At 38.4% G+C, this 26422-nt stretch overlaps 3 protein-coding genes across 7 annotated transcripts; 1 reads left to right on the top strand and 2 right to left on the bottom strand.

The window, feature by feature from the left end:
* Positions 1-396: 396 nt before the first annotated feature.
* Positions 397-14411, bottom strand: LOC121037216 (translation initiation factor IF-2-like). Of its 4 annotated transcripts, none has more exons than XM_040486399.1 (3): positions 13608-14411; positions 7864-7962; positions 397-632 (listed from the first exon to the last, which is right to left on the bottom strand). In XM_040486399.1, the coding sequence occupies exon 1, from the start codon at positions 14343-14345 to the stop codon at positions 13635-13637; it is 711 nt and encodes a 236-aa protein (XP_040342333.1). In that variant the 5' UTR covers positions 14346-14411; the 3' UTR covers positions 397-632; positions 7864-7962; positions 13608-13634. The 4 variants fall into 4 exon arrangements, 3 of the variants coding, with proteins under 3 accessions (XP_040342333.1, XP_040342334.1, XP_040342335.1); XR_005793655.1 differs by lacking the exon at positions 397-632 and adding an exon at positions 5630-6134 and having other exon boundaries at positions 13612-13716; XM_040486400.1 differs by lacking the exon at positions 397-632 and adding an exon at positions 5630-6134 and having other exon boundaries at positions 13772-14408.
* LOC121037475 (protein FAM136A-like) lies at positions 4286-4663 on the bottom strand. Its single transcript, XM_040486922.1, has one exon. It carries the CDS (start codon positions 4661-4663, stop codon positions 4286-4288), a length of 378 nt encoding a protein of 125 aa, XP_040342856.1.
* SMNDC1 (survival motor neuron domain containing 1) lies at positions 13847-26422 on the top strand. Of its 2 annotated transcripts, none has more exons than XM_040486396.1 (6): positions 13847-13954; positions 15227-15346; positions 20061-20203; positions 20827-20988; positions 23138-23291; positions 24009-25537. In XM_040486396.1, the coding sequence occupies exons 2-6, from the start codon at positions 15227-15229 to the stop codon at positions 24144-24146; spliced, it is 717 nt and encodes a 238-aa protein (XP_040342330.1). In that variant the 5' UTR covers positions 13847-13954; the 3' UTR covers positions 24147-25537. The 2 variants fall into 2 exon arrangements, with proteins under 2 accessions (XP_040342330.1, XP_040342332.1); XM_040486398.1 differs by lacking the exon at positions 13847-13954 and adding an exon at positions 17938-18125 and having other exon boundaries at positions 15233-15346; positions 24009-26422.

Here is a 26422-nt window from a genome sequence, read left to right as displayed (position 1 = left end):
CCACCCAGGCATCCCATATATGTCAACTTTCTTGACTCCCCATAAACCTAAGAAGCACAAAGTCTCAGGGCCACAAGGAAACATAGATAAGGAAATGCAGGCTGACCCAAGTTAAGGTCTCTGAGCTAGTGAGAGGCAGAATGCACACTAGAACTACAGATCCTGGGTCCAATGTACTATTCCACCTGCCAGTCAAGCATGTTGACATGCCTTCTTTGGATCATAAAACAGGGGTCGGAGAGTGATGCAAAGCAAAAGCCAAGTAAAATGAAACAAATTCAATTACAGCCAGAAGAGGCCCAAGACCATTTAATCTGGGCTCACAAACTGTTACAGGCAGCTATTATAGTCACATCAACTTGTTTGTCTCATGATGATGCAGGGAGCTATGTATCCTTTTTTTTTTTTTTTTTTTTACGTTGGGACAGAAAAAGTGACCTAACCTGGGCACTGTACAAGTCATAGCAAAAGAAAGTCAAAAAACATGGGCTCCACATTCAATACTTTTGCCTTCCTAAACCACAAGATGAATGGCCACATATATCTATAAATTATAGTCCCTTTCTTGTCGTACTTACATTAGTTTTATTCTTCCATTGACTATCAGGTTAACTGGTTCTAATTCCCTCTGCCTGTGGAGAAAGCAACAAATTAGGCAGCTAATCAGTAACGCTAAAAAAATAAACCAGAGATACACTGATTAAATTGCTCATCATCAAGCTATTACAGTCCTGTTTTTCCTATCTATATCCTTATCAGCAAATGTGAATGTAAAAATCACTTTCAGTTGCCTGCAGACACACCATTAATTAGGATCAATTAAAAGTTCTCTCCAACCAGAAAATGCTTCAAAACCTTGATTCCTTAGTAGTAATAGCCTTATGAAGAAACTAGTGTCATGTGGTTATATGTCCATGTCAGAGAAATATCATAATGCTAATTACAAGAAATCTTTAGAATATTCTCCAAAGTCAAATACAATGTTCACTGCTGTCAAAAGTTTGCTTCTTCTATGTTCTCAAGGAGATGGAATTCTATTAGTGCCAGACACACCTTGCCCCTTCCATAGGATTCCTAAAGGAGCTGTTCCTTTTTTTTTTTTTTTAAGTTTTATTTATCTATTTTGAGAGAGACAGAGACAGCACAAGTAGGGAAGGGTTAGAGAGATAGAGAGTGAGAGAATCGCAAGCAGCCTCTGCGCAGTCAGCATAGAGCCCAATGCGGAGCTTGAACCCACAGATCTGCGAGATCATGACCTGAACAGAAACTAAGAGTCAGATGTTTAATCAACTGAGCCACCCAGATGCCCCAAGGAGCTCTACTGTAAACACCAGTAGTCTAGGGTGTTCTTACTATATGTAAAAATACTAAAGGAAGCAGATGAGGGAGGCAAGAAGCCCTGTCTGAGAAAGGTGGTGAGCAGTCACAATGCCCCTTCGGAACTGGATCTTTTTATATATATATATATATAATCTTCTTTAATGCTTATTTATTTTTGAGAGTCAGAGAGAGAGTGCGAGTGGGGGAGGAGCAGACAAAGGGGAAAATACAGAATCTGAAGCAGGCTCCAGGTTCTGAGCTGTCAGCACAGAGCCTGACATGGGGCTCAAACTCATGGACTGAGAGATCATGACTTGAGCCGAAGTCAGACGCTCAACCAGCTGAGCCACCCAGAGCTTGGAGCCTACTTTCGGATTCTGTGTCTCCCTTTCTCTCTGTCCCTCCCCTGCTCGTGCTCCGTCTCTCTCTCAAGAATAAACATTAAAAAAATTAAAAAAAAAAAAAAAGATATTCTTCCAAACAGGGAAGTGAGGAAAAGCATGCGACATAGAACAGAACCTAGGAGCAAAGCAGTAAGGCATGAAAGAGCAGGGTAAGTTTGTACCTGGAACGTGTGGTCAGTGCTCAGGACGTGAAGCAGGCTGTGACCATATCACCAGTGGCCTTATATGGTGGGCTAACAGGTTGGGATTTCACAAGTAGGTGTGGGTATGCTTAGACTGGTGTTTCCAGAAGATCAATCTGGGAGCCAAGTGTGGAAGATGAATCTCAGGGAAGGAACCCCATTCTTAGGGACTATTACATCAAGCTAAGAGAGAAAATGATGACAGCTTGGTCTGTATAGCACTAGGATGGAGAAAGGGAAATACATCCAAAAGACATTTGGGGGTCAAATTAGTCAAATGACTATAAGGGAAAGAAAGTAATTCTTCTAGCTGAAACTGGAAAAAAGTTAGTAAGCATCAGTGTCATAGAATACAAAAGAAGACAAAATCAGGCAAAAATATAAAATTTAAAAAATTTTAAAACTTCTTTATAAATAGTTGATTGTTTTCTACCCATGAAGAGGCTATTTTAAGGGAAAAAATTATGTATTCCATTTTGTAAAAAATAAAATTTACCCTAATGGCTTTTCTGTTTATAAATTTTACCCTAATGGATTTTGATGTGCTGGAGTAAATAATTACCAATTGTGCCAAAATTTTTTGGAAAATTTTTCAATGGAAGAAATGCTTAATCTGTATATCTGAGTTGCTTATGCATAAGCTCTCCTATAGCATTTTATATATATATATATATATATATATATATATATATATATATTAGCATTTATATATTAATTTCTCTCCACACACACACACACACACACACACACACACACACTCAGAAATCGATTTAAAACAAACATGACATCATCTGCAGGAAGTACCAAGACATTTTCTATTAGCTTTTAATGTTGGGAAAACAAAATGAGAAGGTGACATTGTTTCACAGCTTCTTTTTTTCTTTTTTGAGGAAAAACTATACCTTTTTTTTTTTAAGCTGAACCACTAGGAACATATATTACAATCTTGAAACACCAAATATTGGCTATGTTATCATTACAAATAATAAATTGATGAAAAAAAATAATGAAATGATAAAGGGCAGAATACTGCTTACTGCAACGGCCACAGGCAAAAGTGTTATTTGGTAATGAGGGGGTGGCTGTCCATCTTTTGCTTTAAAGGAATCACAGCTCACCCGAGTTGCTTACTTTTTCTCCTTCAGCCTTCCTGTTGCCAAGGGATTGTCTCAATAGGGCTCTGTTATTTCAGGGGGCTAAATAAGCAATACTGAGTTTAGGCTTTCCTTCCTTCTCTTCTATAAAAACCAGGTTTTTCCAAATTCAGTACCTAATAACTCTCTTAATTAAGAAGGCAACAGTTTCTCCTTCAATGTTCACTCCTGGATACTGGTACATAGTGCAATCAAAACCCCCTTTCCCTTCAAGGGAAAGTGTTACGGCAAGATTGTTCAGTTGTTCTGCTGCAGATAGGCTCATACCCAGTGTAACTGCTTCCCATACCCAGTGTAACATCCCTTCTCTTGTTTCTGCAGGGTCTCTTAGCTGAAAGATGTAATACGTATTTCAAGAAATGCATATCCACATCTTGATGGCCAGAAATAGATACCCACGAGGAACTGTTCAAAGTTCTTACCCAAACTACCTCTCCTACCTCCGCACCTTAAATCAACTTCATATATATAAAACAAAACATTGTATATAAAACAAAACCAAGCAAAACAAAGACCCAGAAAGCTTTTTTCCCTTCTAAATTAGCGACCTCATGGACTTTGTTTTACAGCTTATAGAAAATGATTTGGTGATCCTTCTGGTAAACAGGAGGTTGGCAACAACAGAAACATCTCTGCTTGTACTCCACCAGATCATAGGCAGGTTAGGGGAACCTAGCAACCTGTTTGTACCTGTATACTAAGAAGAATCTTGTACCTTAAAGCCTCTGGCTTGGTATAAGGGAGATCCCTAGTGCCAGTGCATGCGAAATTTAGGTTACCAAAAATTCTTCTGTGCTATCTCAGACCCAAATTTTAGCACCAGTTTTTTCCATTTCACTTTCCAGGGTTGAAACACAAAGGAACCAATGTGTAGAGGCAAGTGACACATGCCTCAAACTTGTCTGCTATCCTTAATTTCTTCATAAACTCCAAAGACCAAAATTCATTTTGCTTTTTAAATGGATTCCTGCTGGGGCACTGGGTGGCTCAGTCGGTTAAGCCTCCCGGATCGGCTCAGGTCACCATCTGAGGATTCATGGATTCGAGTCCCATGTCGGGTTCTATGCTGACAGTTTGGAGCCTGGAGCCTGCTTCAGATTCTGTGTCTCCCTCTTGCTCTCTGCCCCACCTCCACTCATGCTCTGTATCTCTCAAAAATAAAATAAACATTAAAAAAAATTAAATGGATTACTGCTGTCAGCCTTGATGGCCAATTACAAAGACTTCAATTTCCCAGTGGATAAGAGATCTTCTCAGTCATGGTTGGGATGAGGTGCATGTGGTCATCCACATACTTGGTCACACAAGTCTCCAGCTGCCACTTCACCTGAAACCCTCTATTTCCTGCATCTATTGAATCTTTGGCTTTGTCACTGCAGTGCATGGTGCACTGGGCCAGGCAGCCCTGGAATTTCTTCAACTGGGTTTGAGCCAGAGGCGCATGGCAGCGCTCAATGCACCGGTGCACCTGCCGCATGGCCTCCCGACTATCCTCACAACAGCTGTACCAGAACATGAGCATCTTCTGGATGTCCTCTCTCTCCAGACTCTTCACCGCGGAGTCTACTGCCTTCTGCACCTGGAACTGCTGCAGGTCTGCCATGGTGACCCTGCACTGCATCCCTCCAGAGGGTGCCCAGATGGACTCCGGCACTCGGGCCTGCCTGTTTCATAGTTTCTTTTTTTTTTTTTTTTTAATTTTTTTAACTTTTTTTATTTATTTTTGAGACAGGGAGGGACAGAGCATGAACGGGGGAGGGTCAGAGAGAGAGGGAGACACAGAATCTGAAACAGGCTCCAGGCTCTGAGCTGTCAGCGCAGAGCCCGACATGGGGCTTGATCTCACGGACTGCGAGATCATGACCTGAGCCGAAGTTGGCCGCTTAACCGACTGAGCCACCCAGGTGCCCCTGTTTCACAGTTTCTAATACAGGTAGCATCTGTGGGAGAGGCAGCATCAGAGGTGCCTAAAAATAAGGGTGATGCAGAGAAAGTAGGCCTTCTCCCCTGCTGTAGATACTCTGGTGTGTGGCCCAAATTCCTCTTTCGGGACTGAGGTGCTCATTCACCCAGAATGAGGGAGTGTTGGTGGCTGACAGTATCCAGCCGAATTATTTTTCTGCCCCCTTCACAGGGGCAGCCCACATGTATTGGCTGATCATTTGGGGTTGGGTAGGTATAAAGTCCCAAGGGGGTCTCTGAGGAGCCATCCAGCCCTGGAGCTCCTACAGGATGGGTTGCACACGTGTGGCAGCTTCTTCTCCCTCCGCCCAGCCCTGCTCCTGTCACTCTCACAGGGGATGTTCCTAAAGGCACTCCCCAATAAACTTCTTGCAAAGAAATGTCAGAGTCCTTTTCCCAGGAATCTCAATGTACAGCACGTACCAGGACCACAAAAAGCCTTTCATGAGCACTCATTACAGAGAATGAGAGTGTCACTATAAATGTACGTATTAAATGTACTGGGTCCCAAGCAAAATGAGCCATACTCCATACTCACATTCTAGCTTATGTTCAAAAACTGACAACACAGAGATATTGTAAACAGCACACAAGTCATCTAAAGAACTTAGGTATAAAGTTATTTTACTGAAAGAATCATAACAAGGACAAATAAAAACATGTTAAAATCAAGAACAGGAGTTGAGTCCAGATGACCAACAGTTCCTCATCTGTTGGATACTATAGGCCATAACTTCTGTTTGTTTTGTTTTCTCTGGTTGTTTGCCTCCCCTGAAAAGCTGCCTGACCTTCCCTAAGGCTCCATAACTGGAGGAAGCATGGGCGGGGGCGGGCTGTAATCAGACATCAAAAGATGCCTGTGTCCCCACTGCCACCTAATGGGTTCTTTGAGCATTGAGGCCTCCATTGTACAGTTCTTTGCAACTGCTGACACTATTATCAATAAAATGGTTAAATGTGACCGTATCAAACTATGTGCATTAGTTTTCATGGGGCAAAAATCTGGGGCTTATTTTGGTTTCTGGAAAGAAGTTGTGTTCACTGTCTCCTTTTTGCTCTTTACATTTGGGTACATATATCCCCAGCTACTCAGGTTGTCTGGTGTAAGTATCCTAAAAAAAAAAAAAAAAAAAAAAAAAAAAAGGTTGCTCTATTATGCTCTATTATTCATTGTACAATAATAGTGATATGGAATGTTCCAGGCTGTTTCTGCAATAACTAAGTTATTTTCTAAGTTAAATAAATAGTCAACATGAACATGGGGGTGGGAAACACTCAGATAAAGAGGGTATTTTCAAGGGCTGTGATGCAGATGAATCCAATTAACTCCGAGTTTAAAAGACCATCTTAAGACTACCTCTGGAGGCTGTTATATGAGAAAACCAGATAGGGCCAAAAAAAAAAAATGAAAAAAGTTCCTATCACCACATCAGAGGGCAAGGCCCATTGGACTCTCTCCTGCATGTGGGGAAGTCAAAGTAATTCATTCTCATGCTTTCCTTCCTGGCCTTCAAAGAGCTCCTGTGACTGCTTCAGCCTCCACTGCCCACATCTTCCTGCTAGACCTTGACCCATAGGCTTTCTATGGCCTTTTGTTTCTGACAATCACATAAGCTTTTGTAATCTCTCATATTACTTCTAAGCTTGTTAAACTACTTCTAGCTCCTAGAGATCCTCTCAATCTGCTGAGATTCCCCCACCATTCCCTAAACACACACACACACACACACACACACACACACACACACACACACAAAGATCACCTAAAACCATACTAGCTAGTTTACAAATACTTTTCTCTTTTTATTTTGAAAAATTTGAAACATACAGAAAAGTTGAAAGATTAGTACAATGAAGTCACATATCCTCCACAATAACCATTAACATCTTAACATCTAATGCATTTTAATTCTTTCTTCCTCTCTCTCTCTATATATATATATTCATACACGTATACATATATGTGTGTACACACACACACACACACACACACACACACACACACAGTAGTCCCCCCTTATCTGCAGTTTCACTTTCCACGGTTTCAGTTACCCATGGTCAACTGCAGTCTACAAGCAGATAATCCTCTTCTGATGTACAGTCATAAAGTCAATAGAAACCTGACACTATGTCACAACACCTACGTCATTCACCTCACTTCATCTCATTGCATAGGCATTTTATCATCTCACATCATCACAAGAAGGGTGAGTACAGTACAAGAAGATATTTTGAGAGAGAGAGAGACCACAGTCACATAACTTTTGTTACAGTATATTGTTATAATATTGTTATAATTGTTCTATTTTATTATTTATTATTGTTAATCTCTTACTGTGCCTCATTTATAAATTAAACCTTATTATAAGTATGTTATGTATGGGAAAAAACACAGTATATATGGGGTTTGGCATTATTTATGGTTTCAGGCATCCTCTAGGGGTCTTGGAACATATTGCCCGTGGATAAGTGGCTACTGCTGTGTAAATACACACAAATATACATATATTCATGCACACACCCACATGATTTTATGAAATTCCATACAATTTTTTTTTTGCTGAACCATTTAAAGATAAATTACAGATGTTATGGGTATTTCATCCCTAAATATCTGAATGGGTCATTTTCCTAAGTAACCAAAGTAAATTTCACACTCAGTTAATAGTAATTCAATATCATCTAATACCCAGTCCATATTCAAATTTCCCAAAGTACTCTAAAATTTCTGTTATAGCTTTTTCAAACCAAGACCCAATCAAGATTTATCCATTGCATTTATTGTTAGGTCCTTTGTATCTTAATCTAGAACAGTTCCACACTCTTTTTAACTACACTGACCTTTTGAAGAATTTAGGCGTTTTCTTATGGAATGTCTCACATTCTGGATCTGATTCTTCCATCAGGGTCATTTTATCTGTTCCTCTAACTCCATATTTCCTGTAAATTGAAATTTGGGTCAAAAGGATTGATTATAGTCAGGTTAAGCATTTTTGGCAGACTTTTCATTGGTGATGCTGTTATTTCATGTTGCATCAAGTCAAGAGGACTATAAAGTCAGGTTGTCCCACCATTGGTCATGCTCAATGTGATCACTAGGTTAAGTTGGTGACTGCTGAATTTCCTTACTCTCCCTTTGTAATTAAGTAATCTATGGCGTGATATTCTGCCACTTTGCAAACATCCCCCTTTCTCCCACTTCTTTACAAGATGGGTTTTAGCTTCTATTGATGATCTTTGCCTCAATTATTGGGGACTGCACATAACGATTTTTCCAATTCTATTATTCCATCTATAGGTATTGGCCAGCATTCTCCTACAAAGAAAAAAGGCCCTTCCCTCACCCTTGATTCTGAGTATCACTCTAGACTTAGGGATTTTAATGTTTATTTATTTTTGAGAGAGAGAGAGAGAGAGAGAGAGAGAGAGAGAGAGAGAGACAGATTGAGAGAACGTGAGTGGGAGAGGTGTATAGAGAGAGGGACACAGATCCAAAGCAGGCTCCAGGCTCTGAGTTGTCAGTACAGAGTCAGATGTGGGGCTTGAACTCACCAACCATGAGATCATGACCTGAGCCGAAGTCAGATGCTTAATCAACTGAGCCACCCAGGTGCCTGACTCAGGGATTCTAAAAATGCATTCAGTGCTCTGATAATCTATCACAGTCATTATTCTGTTTAGCCCAACTTGACTCACATTTGGCCATTGGAGTCAAATTGGGTTCTATGAGCTTTTGACGTGATCTTATTAGTTTTGGGATACTTCCTCGCTTTCTGGCAAGGTGCTCTAGGCTCACCTAAATACTTTTGTACTTTCCGTGCCTGAGACCTAAAAACAGCCATTTTTCCAAGGAATGCTGTCTCTTTATGGATAAATGTATCTAGATGTCAAGATATGGGCACTCTCCACTGGGAGAAATTATATCCCTTTTTTTAAAAATTCGTATTTTTAAAAGGTTTTTAAATTTTATTTTGAGAGAAACAGAGAGAGAGAGTCAGACAGACAGACAGGTAGAGAGAGAATGAGCAAGGAAGGGGCAGAAAGAGAGAGAATCCCAAGCAGGCTCTGCACAGAGAGTGCAGAGCCTGACTTGGGGCTAGAACTCATGACCTGTGAGATCATGACCTGAGCTGAAATCAAGAGTTGGATGCCTAACCAACTGAGCCACCCAGGTACCCCTATGTATACTTCTAAGATGATATATATAATAGATATGTATAATATATATATAGATATAGATATATATAATATATATATATATATAATACATCCAAGAAGTACTTACTAAGTACTTCTAAGAAGTACTTATATACATATAATACATACTTCTAAGAAGATACATATAATAGATATGTATAATATATACAGATATATATAATATATATGTCATGTATATATAGATATATATATCAATATATCCATTATATATATATATATACATACATATATATATATATATATATATATATACATAATAGGCAAGCCAGTAGCTTGCCCTGCAGCAAATCTCCAGGCAAACATTCAAAACATCTATTATGACTAAAGAAGGCAAAGGGCACAAGCAGCTATTATGTCTATGTACATGTCTCTACTTCATCCCTTTAGGCATTTGTCAAGATAGTAAAAAATGTGAGCAAATCTGAGGCTACCTTTTGTCAGGAAGGGATGCAGTAAAAGCTAAGCTAAAGAATACAGTCTCTCAGTTAACCAACAGTTTGTTGCATACTCTTGTGCTCTGGAGTGGGTTGGTACATTTCCAAAGGCAGCTGCTATACTTTAATTTTCTTTAGTAGTGAAAGGAAATAGTTGTATATTCTAATGACAATTTGGAGTCTTCAAATGTTATCTACCTACTAAGTTTTTAAAAAAATTTTTTTTAACGTTTTTATTTATTTTTGAGACAGAGAGAGACAAAGCATGAATGGGGGAGGGTCAGAGAGAGAGGGAGACACAGAATCTGAAATAGTTTCTGTGCCCCCTAAGTTTTTTTTTTTTAATGTCTATTTTTTTAATGTCTATTTTGTCATCCCACATGGGAGAAGGGCAGAGAGAGAGGAAGAGAGAGAATCCCAAGCAGGTTTCCACACTGTCAGCGCGGAGCCTGATGAGGGGCTCCAACTCACCAACCAAAAGTTCATGACCTAAGACGAAATCAATAGTTGAACAATTAACCAGCTGAAATACCCAGGTGCTCCTACTTACTAGGTTTCAATAAAATAAATATCAGGTTTAAAGAACTAGAAGTTTTACAGACTTCAAGCTGTATTACAAAGCTGTAATCATCAAGACAGTATGGTACTGGCACAAGAATAGACACTCAAGTCAATGAAACAGAATAGAGAACCCAGAAACGGACCCACAAACATGGCCAATTAATCTTTGACAAAGCAGGAAAGAATATCCAATGGAATAAAGACAGTCTCTTTAGCAAGTGATGCTGGGAAAACTGGACAGCGACATGCAGAAAAATGAACCTGGACCACCTTCTTACACCATACACAAAAATAAACTCAAAATGGATGAAAGACCTAAATGTAAGACAGGAAGCCATCAAAATCCTCCAGGAGAAAGCAAAGACCTCTTTGACCTTGGCCGCAGCAACTTCTTACTCAACACGTTTCCGGAGGCAAGGGAAACAAAAGCAAAAATGAACTATTGGGACCTCATCAAAATAAAAACTTCTGCACGGCAAAGGAAACAATCAGCAAAACTAAAAGGCAACCGACAGAATGGGAGAAGATATTTGTAAATGACATTATCAGATAGAGGGTTGGAATCCAAAATCTATAAAGAACTTCTCAAATTCAACACCCAAAAAACAAATAATCCAGTGAAGAAATGGACAAAAGACATGAATAGAACTTCTCCAAAGAATACATCCAGATGGCCAACTGACACATGAAAAAATGCTCAACATCACTCATCATCAGGGAAATACAAATCAAAACCACAATGAGATACTACCTCACACCTGTCAGAATGACTAACATTAACAATTCAAGCAACAACAGATGTTGGTGAGGATGCAGAGAAAATGGATCTCTTTTGCACTGCTGGTGCGAATGCAAACTGGGGCAGCCACTCAGGAAAACAGTATGGAGGTTCCTCAAAAAATTAAAAATAGAACCTACAACCCAGCAATTACACTACTAGGTATTTATCCAAGGGATACAGGTGTGCTGTTTCGAAGGGGCACATGCACCCCAATGTTTATAGCAGTACTATCAACAATAGCCAAAATATGGAAAGAGCCCAAATGTCCATAGATGAATGGATAAAGAAGATGTGGTATATATATATATACAAAGGAGTATTACTCAGCAATCAAAAAGAAAGAAATCTTGCTGTTCCCAACTATGCGGATGGAAGTAGAGGGTTAATATTATGCTAAGCGAAATTAGAGAAAGACAAATATCATAGGACTTCACTCATATGAGGACTTTAAGATACAAAACAGATGAACATAAGGGAAGGGAAGCAAAAATAATATAAAAACAGGGAGGAGGACAAAAACATAAGAGACTCTTTAATATGAAGAACAAACAGAGGGTTACTGGAGGGGTTGTAGGAGGGGGATGGGTTAAATGGGTAAGGGGCATTAAGGAATCTACTCCTGAAATCATTGATGCACTATATGCTAACTTAGATATAAATTTAAAAAATAAGTTAAATAAAAATTAAAAAGAAAAAATAAAGAACTAGAAGTTTTAGATACAGCTGTTTTTGAAGAATAAACATGATCAGATTTGAATGAGAACGTTAGATAAGGAAAGTAGATTTTCACACTTCAATTGAGATGGTAATTCTGAACCCTTTCTTGAAGTATCACTCGTAGTCAAAGTTTATATTTGCTCCAGTTTTGTTTCTATTGAACCATTGTGAAAATTAAATGGGTACATGTAAAGTGCTTAGAATGACGCCTGGTACATACAACTGCTATCTCTTTGTGGGAACTAAAATTAAAACTATATTGCTCCCCCCGCCGAAATATAATCTATGTTGCACAGAGGGAGAGATTAAAAACAATACTGAAAACAAAAGCTATCAAGATGATCCAGAAATCCATATAGGACCTTATAATAAATACTTTCCTATTTTCTGATGGGGGGGGGGGTGGTTTCCATTAAGAGTTCTCTTATTTGAGAGGTTTTTACACAACTGTAAAGTTTACTTTATACTCTGGGAAGATCCTTCTGGCATTAGTTCTTAAAGTACACAATTAGAATAAAAGCAGTTGTTAAAAACTACATTATATTTTAAACAAATTTCTATTATGTTAAGGAATTACATCCTTTCTGGTCTTCCCTCTTAATTCTAGCAACACACTGCTGCCCTCTGCAGCATTTTCACTTCTTACAAATTGCCACTCAATTATCACAAATCTAGTTTCCATCTCTATAAAGGTTATCTGACTAAATAAGAGGGATATATGCCTGTGTATGTAGAGAAGAAAAGAGAAGACCCCTTCAAAAAAGCAAGAAGGCATTAAAGCAAGATGTCACAGTCCAAAAGAGCCCATCTGAGAGGAGGACCTTCTTGAACGTCTAGCAAAAGACCCCAGTTCGCCTGGGAAGGTTCCTTCCTGGCATTCATATAGCCTCTTTGTCACAGGATTTTCTTTTCTTTTTTTTTTTTTTTTTAATTTTTTTTAACATTTATTTATTTCTGAGACAGAGAGAGAGAGACAGAGCATGAACGGGGGAGGGGCAGAGAGAGAGAGGGAGACACAGAATCGGAAGCAGGCTCCAGGCTCCGAGCCATCAGACCAGAGCCCGACGCGGGGCTCGAACTCACGGACCGCAAGATCGTGACCTGGCTGAATTCGGACGCTTAACCGACTGCGCCACCCAGGCGCCCCCAGGATTTTCTTTTTAACTGGAAAAAAACAAACAAACGGTATACGTATGGAAAAAATTTTTAAAGGATAAACAGTAAAAAAGATAATCAGTGAAAATATTTGGCTTCCATTCCAAACCTCTAGATAGGTTTATGTATCCGTCTAGAAAGAGTATATATGATTAGAAACATAGACAATGCGCATTGCTTTTTAAACATAAATGCAAGTATTCACATCATTCTGCTCATCATTTAATACTGTAACTTGGAGATTGTTCCCTATCAGGCGAGATTAACCTATATACAATTTACTTTATTAAAACCAAGTAGGTTGTAACAAAATAGGTTTTAAATAAATCAACCTCTTCTCCAACAGGTTCTGCTACAATTTAATTGGCTTTTGGTAAAGCGATGGCTGTCAAATTTGGGCTGACATTGGTATCACCTGGAGCGCTTGTTAAACTAGGCTGCTGAGCCACCTCGAGATTCTGATTCAGTAGCTGTGGGATGGGTGCTGAGAATTTGCATTTGTAATAAATTACCAGGAACTAGGTTGCCGGGACCACATTTTGCGAACCAACACTAGTATAAACGCTGCACTAAACGCCGTTCCTCCCAACTCCCAGCACCACTAGTCTAAGAAGGCACACGCGATTACTCCCTCGGGAACTTAAGGAATGGCCCAAAGGCACCAACTCCTACGAAAGATAACGTCTCTCGACTCTCACAGAAATTGAGATAAGCCAGACCTACATCCGGCGCCTGGCGCGGCCCACCTACGCCATTTCCTTCCAACGAAGCTCCGCCCAGTCCGCGTCCCTAACGCCAGTAAGGCTGGGCCGCCCAGAGAACGCTGGGAATCGCGTGAGTAGGGCGACCTTTCGCGAGGCTTTCAACGTTCGCGAGATTTCACCCGCTTCTGTCTTTTCCTCCTTCCAGTCTCCAGCTTTTTTCCCTTCCCCCTCATCGCCGAGCAAGTTCTGTTTCAGATCTAGTCGCCCTGTTGTTGCCGCGGAGATTTTTTTTTTTCCTTTTGCTGCCGCCGCTGTCGCCGTCCCGACCCCTTCTTGCCGCCCTGCCCCCAACCCCACACAAGGTAAAGAACCGGGTGAGGCAGACCGCAGGGCCTCGCTAGGCCTCGGCCTCTGTCTAGTTGAAGCGGAGGCCTGAGGCCGAGGAGTGGGCCGCCCTGGAGAGGCCTGGACGCCGGCAGGGACGTTGGGAGCCCGGCCACCTCTCCCAGCCAGGGTTTTGGGCCCTGCGCTGCCCCGGGTGGGGCTCGGGCTTCGGGCCTCGGTGTCGTGGCGGCGAACGAGGCTAACCCCGGAAACCCGTCGTCGGGTGGGGTGGGGACGCGGAGGCCTCTTTAGGACGCCCTCGGCCGTTCGGTGCCGAGCGTGTTGGGCGGGGGGGGGGGGGTGAGGCTCTGGCCCCGCTGGGGTCCGCTCCGTTTGTGTTTTCGGTTTCCCTGGAGATTGTGTTTGCATGTCGAGGTCTGAAATAATGGACCAGTTGTGGCGGGCCCCGAGGTGTTGGGTGACTGGGAGGAGAGCAGGCAGGCTCGCGGTAGCCCCCTTGGAGCCCTTCCAAGCTTCCAGGCTGTCGTTGGACGGGAATCGTAAACACAGAGAAGGATCCTCGGAAACCCGGCGTGTTTGCTTTGTAAATCGAGAAAGGATTCTTTTATCTTACTTTCCGGAGAAGAATGAGCCAGATTTGGTGAAAGGCACGCTCCTTAGAATGCCTAACTGGGATAGTATTTGTGCGGTTTCTCTGATGAAGACGCTGCATCGACAGTATTTAAGTGACTGGGGTTTTTTGGGGGTTGGTTTGTTTGTTTGCTCTGGGAAGAGGTTCTAAACACGCTAACTGAAGAGCTCGTGTACAGAGAATTTTTTATGTAGTTAATCCAAAAGCTATTTGTATTTTGTTCTGGAAGTTTTCTCTAGTGCTTCAAAATATTTTTGTTGGCAGTCTTTGACTCTTCCAACCGATTAGTGCTGCCCCCCCCCTTTTTTTTTGGTGAAGATGTAACAACTCCGCCAAATACAGTGTCTTCCTTGTTAACACAAGTTTAAAAAATAGAAATTCTCTTTTTCCCTTTTATCTTAGCTCTTATTTTCTGTTTCTGTGTGGAATTTATCTGACAAGTTTATACTCTGCAGAATTCATTGCCTTGATGTTTGGGTTTGGCTCACAGCTTTTCTCAGAACTAAGTGTAAAGGTAATGGTGAGGAGCTGCAGCAATGACTTCTATGAAGGAGTTGGGAGCAAAACTGGTAAAGATTAAGTCAGGCAGACAGGGAAGTTATTTTTTATGGTGTTTTTTGTTCAGTTTTCATGGTCTTACCCTTTTTATTTTCCCTAGATGTCAGAGGATCTAGCAAAACAGCTGGCAAGCTACAAAGCTCAACTCCAGCAAGTTGAAGCTGCATTGTCTGGAAATGGAGAAAATGAAGATTTGCTGAAATTAAAGAAAGATTTACAAGTAAGTATCAGAGGACGCTAATAGTTATATTGTTTTGAAAAAAAAGTATTTGTGTTTTTCAGATGATTTCTTGCATAGAATCCAAAGCACAATTCGGAGTGTTTCTCCCGCTATCCTCCCTTGTGTGTAAACGTGTATATGCACATAGGTGTATATTGCTCACAGAAGTAGGGTTGCCGCTTCCTCAGTTGTGTACATCGAAATGAGTAAAGCATTGTTCTTTGTTGTGTAAATTTCATATGCTCATATAATTTTTTAAAAATCAGAGTTGATTTAACTTTACAGTGGAAAGTACTTTTATTTTTAAAGATCTGGCAAAAGAAATTTAGTTCCAAAGGTAACTAAAAGAACAAAAATAATATGGAATTAAAAATGTTAATTGTACTGGAATGAAAACAGATGTGGAAGAATTTTATAAATGACTAAAAAAATGAGAAAAATGTAACATGATTAGGGTTCTTTTTAATGTCACAAGGTTCTTGAACATGAAATAAGAGTGTGTGTGTGTTTCAAAGCTAGCAGGTAAACACCTTATATTGAAAACACATTATAAAAATATTTAAGGAGATACTTGTTTTCTGCATAAATGTTACATAATGTTTGAATTTAAGGGTAGATTTTACAGTGTAGTTGTTGGCGCTTGTTGAGGTTAAATTGATGTGGAAAGGAGATCTTAATTTGTTTTGTCATGGAAGAGTTCTGTAGGTATGAAACTTGCTTTTTAAAATTTGCACTGGGGTTTCAAGACAGACAAAACCATTATAGTAAATATCTGTTGTTTCTTAGAACATTATGTTGATTAATAAAAATACTGTATGTACACGTGTATTACTTCATTTTTAAAAATTTTGAGAACTTAAAATTTTGAACCTGATTATTTTGAAAATTTTAAAAGGTATTTTGGTTAGATGGTCTTTACTGATTCAGTACAAAACTTGAATCATCTTTATCCTATCTAAATTCTTTCCCTCTATCATCCTCTTGCCCATTAACATTAATATTTTAGGGATATTAGAACTGCAAATGAATGAAACTTATTTGAAATGGTGTCCAGATACAGGACTTTGAAAGGATTTATCTGGACATAATTAAAATGAGTTGAATATTTTCAGGTTTAAGTTGTAGATTTAGGATAAACTTGCCTGAGTTGCAATAGTATGTGGTTTTTAAAAACACGGAAAACAAGACCCATCTTCAGTATGTAGAAGTCAGGCCACTGAATTTCAGAGTGCCAGTCAATAATAAAAAGATGTTTTGGGAGCAGTTTCTCCCATTCCTAGGCCAGCTTTCTGCTTGCTTCAAAGAAGGATCCTGGCATGCATCTTGTTTTACCAACTTAAAAGCAGTCCTTTTTTTCTTTGAAGAAAATAAACCATTGTCAATATTGTGTATATTGCTTCCTGGGCAGTTGGAGGAGGGATATATGTGGAACTGGTGGAGGGGGAGTTGGGAGTGAAGGTTGAAACAACATTATTGTGAGGTCTTTTTAATGTTTCTGGAATGAATTGTCAGGGTCCAGGCAGAATTGCCTTGCTATGACATGATCTATAGTGGAAGTATTATAGGTAGAGAGGCATTGTGGTAAGCACATAAATGGCTTATTTAGGGTTCAGTTAGTAATGGTTATTTATCCGTAAAATACCCATTTAGAACAGCACTGTTTACAGTAGAACTTTCTGTGATGATGGAAACGTTCTATATCTACTGTAGTACTGGAGCCACTAGGGACAATTAAATATTTGAACTGTAGCTAGGATAGCTGAAGAACTGAATTCTTAATTTTATTTTAGTAGCCACATGTGAGTACCATATTGGATAGCACAGATTTAGAAGCTTAAGTTCTAAAATTTCAGATAGTAGTAATATAGTACGTTTTTCCTGACCAGACGTGATCACGATTTCTTTCGCTCTTATTTTGTCATGAAAACAAATTTTTCATTTTGGTTTACTAGATACAGGTCTGTTTTGAACTGAAAATTACTCAGAGATGGAAGGCATCATTGAAGATTAAAGTTCTGAAAAGTGTTTACATATCTGCTTCCACCTAGTAATTGTCTCCACTGACTATAGTTATAGCTTCTGTTTTGTCGTGGGTTTTTTAAAAATAATTTTCCTTTTTTTCTCTTCTCTGTTTTCTGGGATATACCTCATACCTTGGATATTTAATTCTGCCTTTTATATTTGCTGAAAAGTTGTTCAGACTGATGACTGAGTTTGTGGCCTTCTTTATTTTGTGTTCCTTTAGTGGAATGTCTTTATCCTCGTTTTGAATTTGTTTCCCCTTTCATTTATGACAAAGTGCTTTCCTACATTTTTTCATTGACTTCATTTTGCCAGTAAGGCTTCCACATTTATATGTACTGTCTTTCATATAGAATACAGTTACTCAGCAGGCAGCACATTAATCTACTGAAGTCCTAATTGCCTTTTTTCACTTAAAAAAGTAGGTATAGTAAAATCTAGGCTAGCTTTTACTAGCTCCCGAGGCAGTCTGTGATAATCACAAAAATAGTCAATTTATTAGGCTGTTTTGCTGAATAAACTGGTTCTAAAGGAGGCAGGGGTCAAGTCACTTGTCTCATATATTACAGTGGCTCTCTGCATCCCCGAAACGCCTTCCTTCAGTAAGCAGAGTGCTTGAGTGCACCCTTTGACCTGCTGATATGTAGATCACAACATCTGATGCTTCCTGGAATTGCCGATTACTGTAACTGCTGCCCATCTGTCAATGAAGGAGCAGTTTCAGAACTCAGACTTGGGGGAGGAAAAGTAATTAATGGTATGTACCTTTAAGAACCCCCTCATACATAAAATAGTTTCTCTAATACTTTGGTCCATATGCACATGTAAAGAAAACATTGAAAGGGTCTTCATAGTTTGTTGGGAGGGGTATGTAAAACATGGCAAAATGAAAGGACAACTAGGGATAAGCCCTGGATTTTTTTTAAAGTGTCACTTCAGTGCAGGGCTCTGAAAATTATTGTAACATGCACAGCTTTTCAGGACCCTTTGGTGAAACTGTAATTTCCTTAGGAAAATAAAATGGCAAGATGCTTTGTCTTAAGAGAGGTAGAATCTAAATCAGAGACCTACAAATGCAGAAATCATGTTTGTGTTTTAGTTAAATGGAATTATTTAATGATAAGGATTGTATTGGCTCTTGAGTCAAGGATTATATTCCTGGCCTTAATAGTAATTGATTAAAAACAAGACTGGACAGTTTATTCTTCTTTGTATAGTACCTGATCTATTTATTTGGAAATTCTTTGCCTTATTTGCAAAGGATTATCTAATTAAAAGGCATTTGAATGGCTATTTGGTACCTAATAAAATGTCATTTAAGATACTATACTGAATTTTTAATTCAAATCTGAGTTAGCCTAGTTTTTCTATTTACAAAACAGGCCTTTCTCCAAGGGCTTACTCCCCCCCCCCCTTTTTTTTGAAGGCTCAAATATTAGTTTTTCAGAAATAGCCAGGAAGATTTAGAATCTTTAGGAAAGAGGTAATCTATAACTTCTTGGCTACTGAACCAGAGCTACTATTATAAAACTTCAGTGGGAGACATAAACTCAGTATAGAGTTTAACTTTGCTACTTTTTCTCCCAAAACACTGTGATGTTTTAAGGTATTTTATATGCAACAGTGGGGGAACAGGTATGTGAGTTTTTAAAATAAATCACATAAGGTAATACATAACATAGATCTTCATTGGAGTGAAAAAAGCAGATAGGTAGCAAAATCTGGCCATTTGTACTATATCTTTTAAGTTTTTTAACTAACCCTACCAAACACCCTTGAATGAAGCCAATAAGTGTAAGCCTGAAATAGAGAAAATATTTGCCACACAGGCAGGTATTGCCTGCCTATGTGTGTTACATTTATTTTTTCCTTTTAAATGAAGCTGTGCTAATGTGCTTTTTAGAATATTTTAAATCTGACGTGGTAATTTGCTTATCTGGATGGGGTAAGTTTTATAATAAGTGACTAGGAAGACTACTGGCTTTTTCTGTATGCCTATAATACTTTAGTAGAAATATGTATTACTAATAAGGTTGCTTCAAGTGTTTTGGGTTTGGTTTTTCTTTTTTGATGGGGGTGGGGAACATGTTGGCTAGAGAGTTAATACTACTGCCAATAATGCCCTGTAAAAAAATCCATTTGCATGAAATACATGTGACAAAGATAGAAGATAAAAGTGATCTTGAATCTAGTTCAGTCCCTCATAATTGATTGTTTCTCATATTAGATCTCTTTAGCTAAAACAGGCACTTAGAGATAATGCCATGGTAGGGGCACCTTGCTGGCTTAGTCAGTAGAACAAGCGACTCCTGATAATAGGGTCAGGAGTTCAAACCCCATGTTGGGTGTAGAGCTTACTTAAAAAAAGAAAGAGAAAGAGAGAGGAAGAAAGAAAGGAAGAATGGTATAAGCTCAAGTCTGCTGCTTTCTGTTAGTATTTGAGGTTAATTGAAAGGCAACTGTGGGTTTAAATCCCAGTTCCACCACTGTATAAAATATTGTATCTTAGTTTCTACATGAGGATAATCATAGTACCTACATCATAGTATCGTTATGAACTGCAAGTAGATTTATGTAGTGTACTTAATAAGTGCTTTATGGTGGAGAGTTAAAGTCATCAAAATAAAAACCTGTTGAAAGGTGATAAGCAAATTATAAAAATAATGCTATGGTTTTTGTTTTTTCTTTTTAGGAAGTTATAGAACTAACCAAAGACCTTCTGTCAACTCAGCCTTCTGAAACTCTTGCAAGTTCAGACAGTTTTGCTTCTACTCAGCCCACACATTCATGGAAAGTAGGAGACAAGTGTATGGCAATCTGGAGTGAAGATGGACAGTAAGTGTAGAAAAAAACTCTAACTATAACATGAAATAATAAAATACAATGGTAAGAAGTTTTTATTCAGTTTGAACTACCCTGTTTTAATCTTTCTGTATAGCCAATATGAATTGTAAAGTCAATTTGATTCTTGGGTGGTTACCACTATAATACAGTTTAGTTTTTAGCTTTAGAATAAATTTTGGGGCAGTTGGTGGGCTTGGATCCTAGAGGACAGAAAAATCAAAGCAGAGGAAAATGAATGGATAGTTAAAAAATAATCCTAATTTCTTCCTCAGATTGAAAATTGAGTGAATGGTTGGCTATCTTAGACTTACGTGAAGCACATACACTGAAGTTATTCCTATAAAAAATATCTTTTCTCAAAGAGATAGACTAAAGCACATTTAATAGACATGTAGGAGACTTTCCTGACAATATTTTGATTAGGAACCCCCCTTTTTTTTTTTGATAGTAGATGGCTAACTCCAACTACTGTTTGTATTATCTTTACCAAAGAGCCAACTGATTACAGAAGTTCCATTTTAGACACATGTAATAGTTGAATCACTGCAGTGTAAGTCTTATAGGTTGAGTACTAAACCTTTACTCACCTGCTTACAGTCATGATATCTTTACAGGTGTTATGAAGCCGAGATTGAGGAGATAGATGAAGAAAATGGCACCGCTGCAATCACCTTTGCTGGCTATGGCAATGCTGAAGTGACTCCACTGTTGAACCTCAAACCTGTAGAAGAAGGAAGGAAGGCAAAGGAGGACAGTGGCAACAAGCCCATGTCAAAGTAAGTGACTTTGACTTTAGCAGTTTAAATGTAATCTTCCCCATTTTGGTATTTGAGGCAGTCTGTGGAATTCACGCAGGCTAGATTAGGGTGAGCATGTTAAAATAACTCCTTATCGTTGTTTTGAAGATTAGCTGTATAGGGTCAGCATTGTATGTGTATACCTAGGTAAAGTGAAGACATTTTGGTTCCCACTTAGGCATTCAGTAAACATTTCTTAAGAAGATTATATGTACCTCTCACTGAACCATGTGCTGGAGTTATACCATAGTGAAGACAACCAACTTGGACCTTGTCCTGATTGAGTTTATAGTCTAGAGAAGAAAACACAAAATTAAAGGAGAATTTTAATAGTAAATTATAGAAGTTACTAAGGGAACATAATGGGTACTTTAAGGGAACAGAGGAAAGATACCTAAACTGTATTTTAGTCATCTCTGAGAAAATGACATCTAAACTGAGATTTGAAAAGAAAAGGAGTTAGCTAGGTAATGAACTTGAAGGTATGACCTTGGGCAAACTTTTTAACTTCTTTCCTCATTTGTAAAACAGGGTTGATAGTATCTATTTCCTAGGGTTCTAAGGATTAAGTGTTAGCATTAATAAAGCATGTGGTACAGTTCTTGATAATGTAAGAGTTTAGTAAATGTTTACTTAAAACAAGGTGGGAACATAGAGGTAACGGAAACAAATTCCTATAGTGAAAATAGGGCTTGAAGATGGGTGGTTTGACAAGAGCTTAGAGGTTGAGGCCAAATCACAAAGAGCTTGACAGCCACTGATGTATTTCAAATAGAGGAGATAATATGATCATAGTTGAGCTTTCAAATAATCCCTGACAGCCGAGGGAAAGCAGCTAGTGCAGTGATCAGGTGTCCTGAACTCAGGGAGCAGCAGTGGGAGGATAGAGAAGTGTATGGCTTGACCTGTATATGAGGTAGAATCAACATTTTAATAAACTTACATTTTCCAAGTTTTCGCTTTCTGGATTTTTCAACAGTTTTGTTGTTTTAAGTAGGCTCCATGACCAGCATGGAGCAACGTGAGGCTTGAACTCAGGGCCCTGAAATTTAAGACCTGGGTTGGACACTTAACCAACTGAGCCACCCAGGCGCCCCTCAAGACTTTAAAAAGTTGCTACATAAGTAAATATATTTGAGCTTGGGGAAACTAGATCACCTAAGTATCCCAATAAGAAAATCAGACTGTAGGGGCGCCTGGGTGGCTCATTCAGTTAAACGTCCAACTTCAGCTTAGGTCATGATCTTGTGGTTTGTGGGTTCGAGCCCTGCATCGGCCTCTGTGCTGACAGCTCAGAGCCTGGAGCCTGCTTGGGTTGCTGTCTCTCTCTGCCCCTTCCCCACTCATACTCTCTTTCTCTCTCTCCCAAAAATAAACATTAAAAAAAAAGTAAAAAATCAGACCGTAGAACAGTGTAACATCACTCTATTTTTAGTCTTTGACATCTGTGTAAAAAAGCCACCCTTAGCTTCATAGTGATGATTACATGATACAAAGACCTCTAGATTGTATTGCCTCTTTTTTAAAGACCTCATCATCCTGTTGGTGAGAAGTCAGTATGTAAACTGAGCAGAAATTATTGAGAGAGCTTTAGGCTCTGATCCTAGATAGAGGAGTGTTTTTGAAAACCCCAGTTTTTGTTTTTAAGAGTTTTAAGCTGTGATTTTCCTTTGTTCTGTACTCTTCTAGTCTAGATGAAATAGTTTTATCTGCATTGCATCTCTATATAGTTTTGCAAAATGCAGCATAAAGTTGCTATCCATTTAGAAAAGGATAAAGGTTTAGACCTCTATTAACATTAAAACTCATTCTAAAACACATCTGGCAAAAGTGATGTAAATGTCAGAAAGTCCTAGTTTAAATATTTGATTTGAATGGGTAATAGATTATAGATATGGTTTGAAAGCTTCCAAGGATGCTGTGTATCTCAAATAACCTTACGTAGTAATACTGGGTGATTGGCACTGTTGATGTTTAGTGCTTCTATTCATGGAATGTGTAGGTTTGTTACGGGTTTTTGTTGTTGTTGTTCTGGGGTTTTGTTTTTGTTTTTTGCACTGCTAAATATCTCTAAAGAAATCATCTATTAAATCTTAAGAGTTGACATTTAGCTGTTATATCCACACAGAAAAGAAATGATTGCCCAGCAGCGTGAATATAAAAAGAAGAAAGCTTTGAAAAAAGCACAGAGAATAAAAGAACTTGAGCAGGAAAGAGAGGACCAGAAGGTGAAATGGCAACAGTTTAACAATAGAGCCTATTCTAAAAACAAAAAAGGCCAGGTTAGTAAATCCTTTCATCATACTTCATAAACTTGAAAAGTGTAACTGTCATTAAAATAACTTTAAAATGAAAAAGGTGGGGGGGGGGGTGTGCACCTGGGGTGGCTCAGTCAGTTAAGCATCCAACTTCGGCTCAGGTAATGATCTCACAGTTTGTGGGTTCGAGCCCTGCGTCAGGCTGTGTGCTGACAGCTTGGAACCTGGAGCCTGCTTCAGATTCTGTCTCCCCCCCTCTCTCTCTCTCTGCCCTTCCCCCACTCATGCTCTGTCTCTCTCTCTCTCTCTCTCTCTCTCTCTCTCTCAAAAATAAATAAACATTAAAAAATAAATGAAAAAATGTGGTACATAGGTTCAAAAGATCATAGCTGGGTCTTGTTATCATAATCCTCTTCAATCTTCCATTTGGCTTATTGCAAAATATCTCCATTAGCCATGGTCTCTGCAATAGAAACACTATGAGAGAGTTTATATCAGGAATTACAAAAGATCTAGATTGTTTACCCTTCTATAAATTAAAATTTGAAAAACTGGTACCTAACATACCCTTAGAGGGAGTGTGGTGAATCCTACCTGTTTGTTAACCTGCTTTATATGCTGGGGATCTCTGGTAGATTTTATTTAAAAGAGCACTCCAGTTCTCTTGATGTACTTAAGTGTATCATAGAAATTTTGTTCCCCCAAAACTAATCAAAATGGTTTCTGTTTTATTTCCACTAGGTTAAAAGGAGTATTTTTGCTTCACCTGAAAGTGTAACCGGCAAAGTTGGAGTAGGAACTTGTGGAATTGCTGATAAACCTATGACACAATATCAAGATACCTCTAAATACAATGTCAGGCATTTGATGCCTCAATAATCAGAAAAACTGTTGGATTTCATCTCTGCAGGGCTTTACATTTACCTTTTTATCCTTATATTTTTCTAAAGGTAAATTATTTGTTAGATGAGTAAGGAAGATACCATTGTCGTCCTTGTTTGACTTCAATAGAATGAAACTTGAAGAAATTGCATTTGATAACTGCTATTCATTTAACTTTTGTTACTACTACCACAGTTTCCTCAAAGTTTGTTGAATAAAGCAACTTTTCTAGATAGATGCTGCATAAATACAGCACTTAGATGAATTGTTGATCTTCCTAATATCAGGCCCTTACTTAATGGATGGTGTATACATTTTGTGAAGTCCTAACTTGGAATACTCAGATCTTTGAACTTGCCACATATTGTAGCAATTCACTGGAACATCAAGGCAAAATACCAACCTGTTAAAGAGCTCTTTTATCTTCAACGTAAACCTAGCTATTGCCTAATTAAGCCTAGAAATATGTTAATTTGTAAATGGCAAACTTTGTTTTGAGGTTTTTCCTTCAATAATTTGTTTGCTAAGCCTATTAGGCTATCTCTAAAAATTGATTCAGCTTTTACATTCTTTCCGCTGAGTTTTAATTTTATGTAGTAAGAAACCATGTTTAGGACCTGCTACCTTTTCTAAGGTGGTGTTTTTTTTTTTAATATTTGCTCTTTTCCTGTGTTGATTTTTCCCTTATGGTAGTGGTACCATTTTTTGGATGTGTAATGTTTATATAAGAAAACAAAAAGCTGATGTATAGCCCTGTATACAGTGTAGATACTATTTTTGTAAAAAAACAAAAAACAAAAAAACCAAGGCTAAATTAATGAACAAGAATACTGAATGTTTCATCATTAAAAATTTACTGTATTTCTTGTGCATTAATCTGACCATAATTTCCCTGTATATTATGTTCATGTAGCTGAGTTTGTAATTTTTGTTAACTAGATCAAGTTGTCAGCATTTGTTGGTTTAAGTGAACATCACAGTTATCCTGAGTTGAGTTTAAGCCAAATATATGCATAGTAAAATGTCTTCCTATTACTGGAAGATGGTGATTTTTAGGATATGTGTTAATTTCAGTTTTTTGTATGTTTAACTTTTATTAAATAAAGTGTTTTTAAAATCTCCAGGATGTGTTAACAGAAGGGTGGTGAAGTCCTAGCTGGCAGCATTGATCTAGTGATTAAGCTTCAGTGTACATGCATTCATCATTTCCACAGAAAAGAGAATATTGAGTGTGTGATAAAGGTTTCAATAAATCCTTACGTACTTCTTCCATTAGATACAAGACATTGGATCCTAAAGGACAAACTATTTTTATTTTAAGGGTTTGTGCTGTGTATAGAGGTGTTTGTAAATTTTTGGTAAGGGGGAAAATAAAAATTTTAATTTAATGAATTTTAATTATTTTGGCAAATTGAAACTTAGGAGGACAGTGGTGAGAAGTAGAATTCTTTATATTGCCCCTTCTCCTCCCTCCCAACCCAGGAGGATCACTGTTTTCCTTTCTATAATTTATGGCCACAGGGTAGAATTTGTAGGACAGAATGAAAGGTGAAGTCTTTCTTAAATACATGGCACAAATTACAACAGAAAGGGGCTACTTAGCCTGAAGAACTCCTAAAAATACACTGTTCTTGTAACCGGTGTGACAAGCATCTTAAGAACTAATAATGGTATCTTTGAAGGATTGCAAGGAAACTCTAAAAAGCACTTGGAAGGAAATTTGGTATAATTGTGTCACCAACACAAAATGGATTTTGGTGAGATTACCTTGGCATGTTTGTTGGAATAGTAATTTCACCTGGTGTTTGTGTAGGCAAGACTCTTGTGTTGAGACTTGTATCTCCTTTGACCCAAAGAGTCACATTTAATTTCTGCACATTTAATTCTGGAGGGGCTTTGCAGGAGAGAAAAGGAATAAAGGTGACCATACTATATAAAACATTAAAAAAAAAAAAATGTATAGCACAGGAGTCTTTGTGTCAAAGACCTAGATATGGCCCTTTGAAAAGTCCTGGTGTCAAGATGATAACAGTGTTTCTGGACTAAACTAAAAGGATCCCTAGGGACATGGAGTACCTGTCTCCTAGTGTGAGGTTTTAATGAGAAGCATGATACCAGTGGTATTTTACAAATGAAGGTGGCTAAGTTCAATACTCTTAAAATCAAATATGACACTGTCTTATGGAGCTCTGTTATAAAATGTAATTTCCCCTCTGTCAAGAAAGGAGTCTTGAAGCTCTGATGAAACTGAATAAACCATTTGTCATGTACAG

Source organism: Herpailurus yagouaroundi, unplaced genomic scaffold (genome assembly GCF_014898765.1).
Source record: "Herpailurus yagouaroundi ecotype Mexico unplaced genomic scaffold, PumYag 163, whole genome shotgun sequence".
NCBI lineage: Eukaryota > Metazoa > Chordata > Mammalia > Carnivora > Felidae > Herpailurus > Herpailurus yagouaroundi.
The sequence above is the reverse complement of the archived record's forward strand: the minus strand, read 5'-3'. Positions and strand labels throughout refer to the sequence as shown.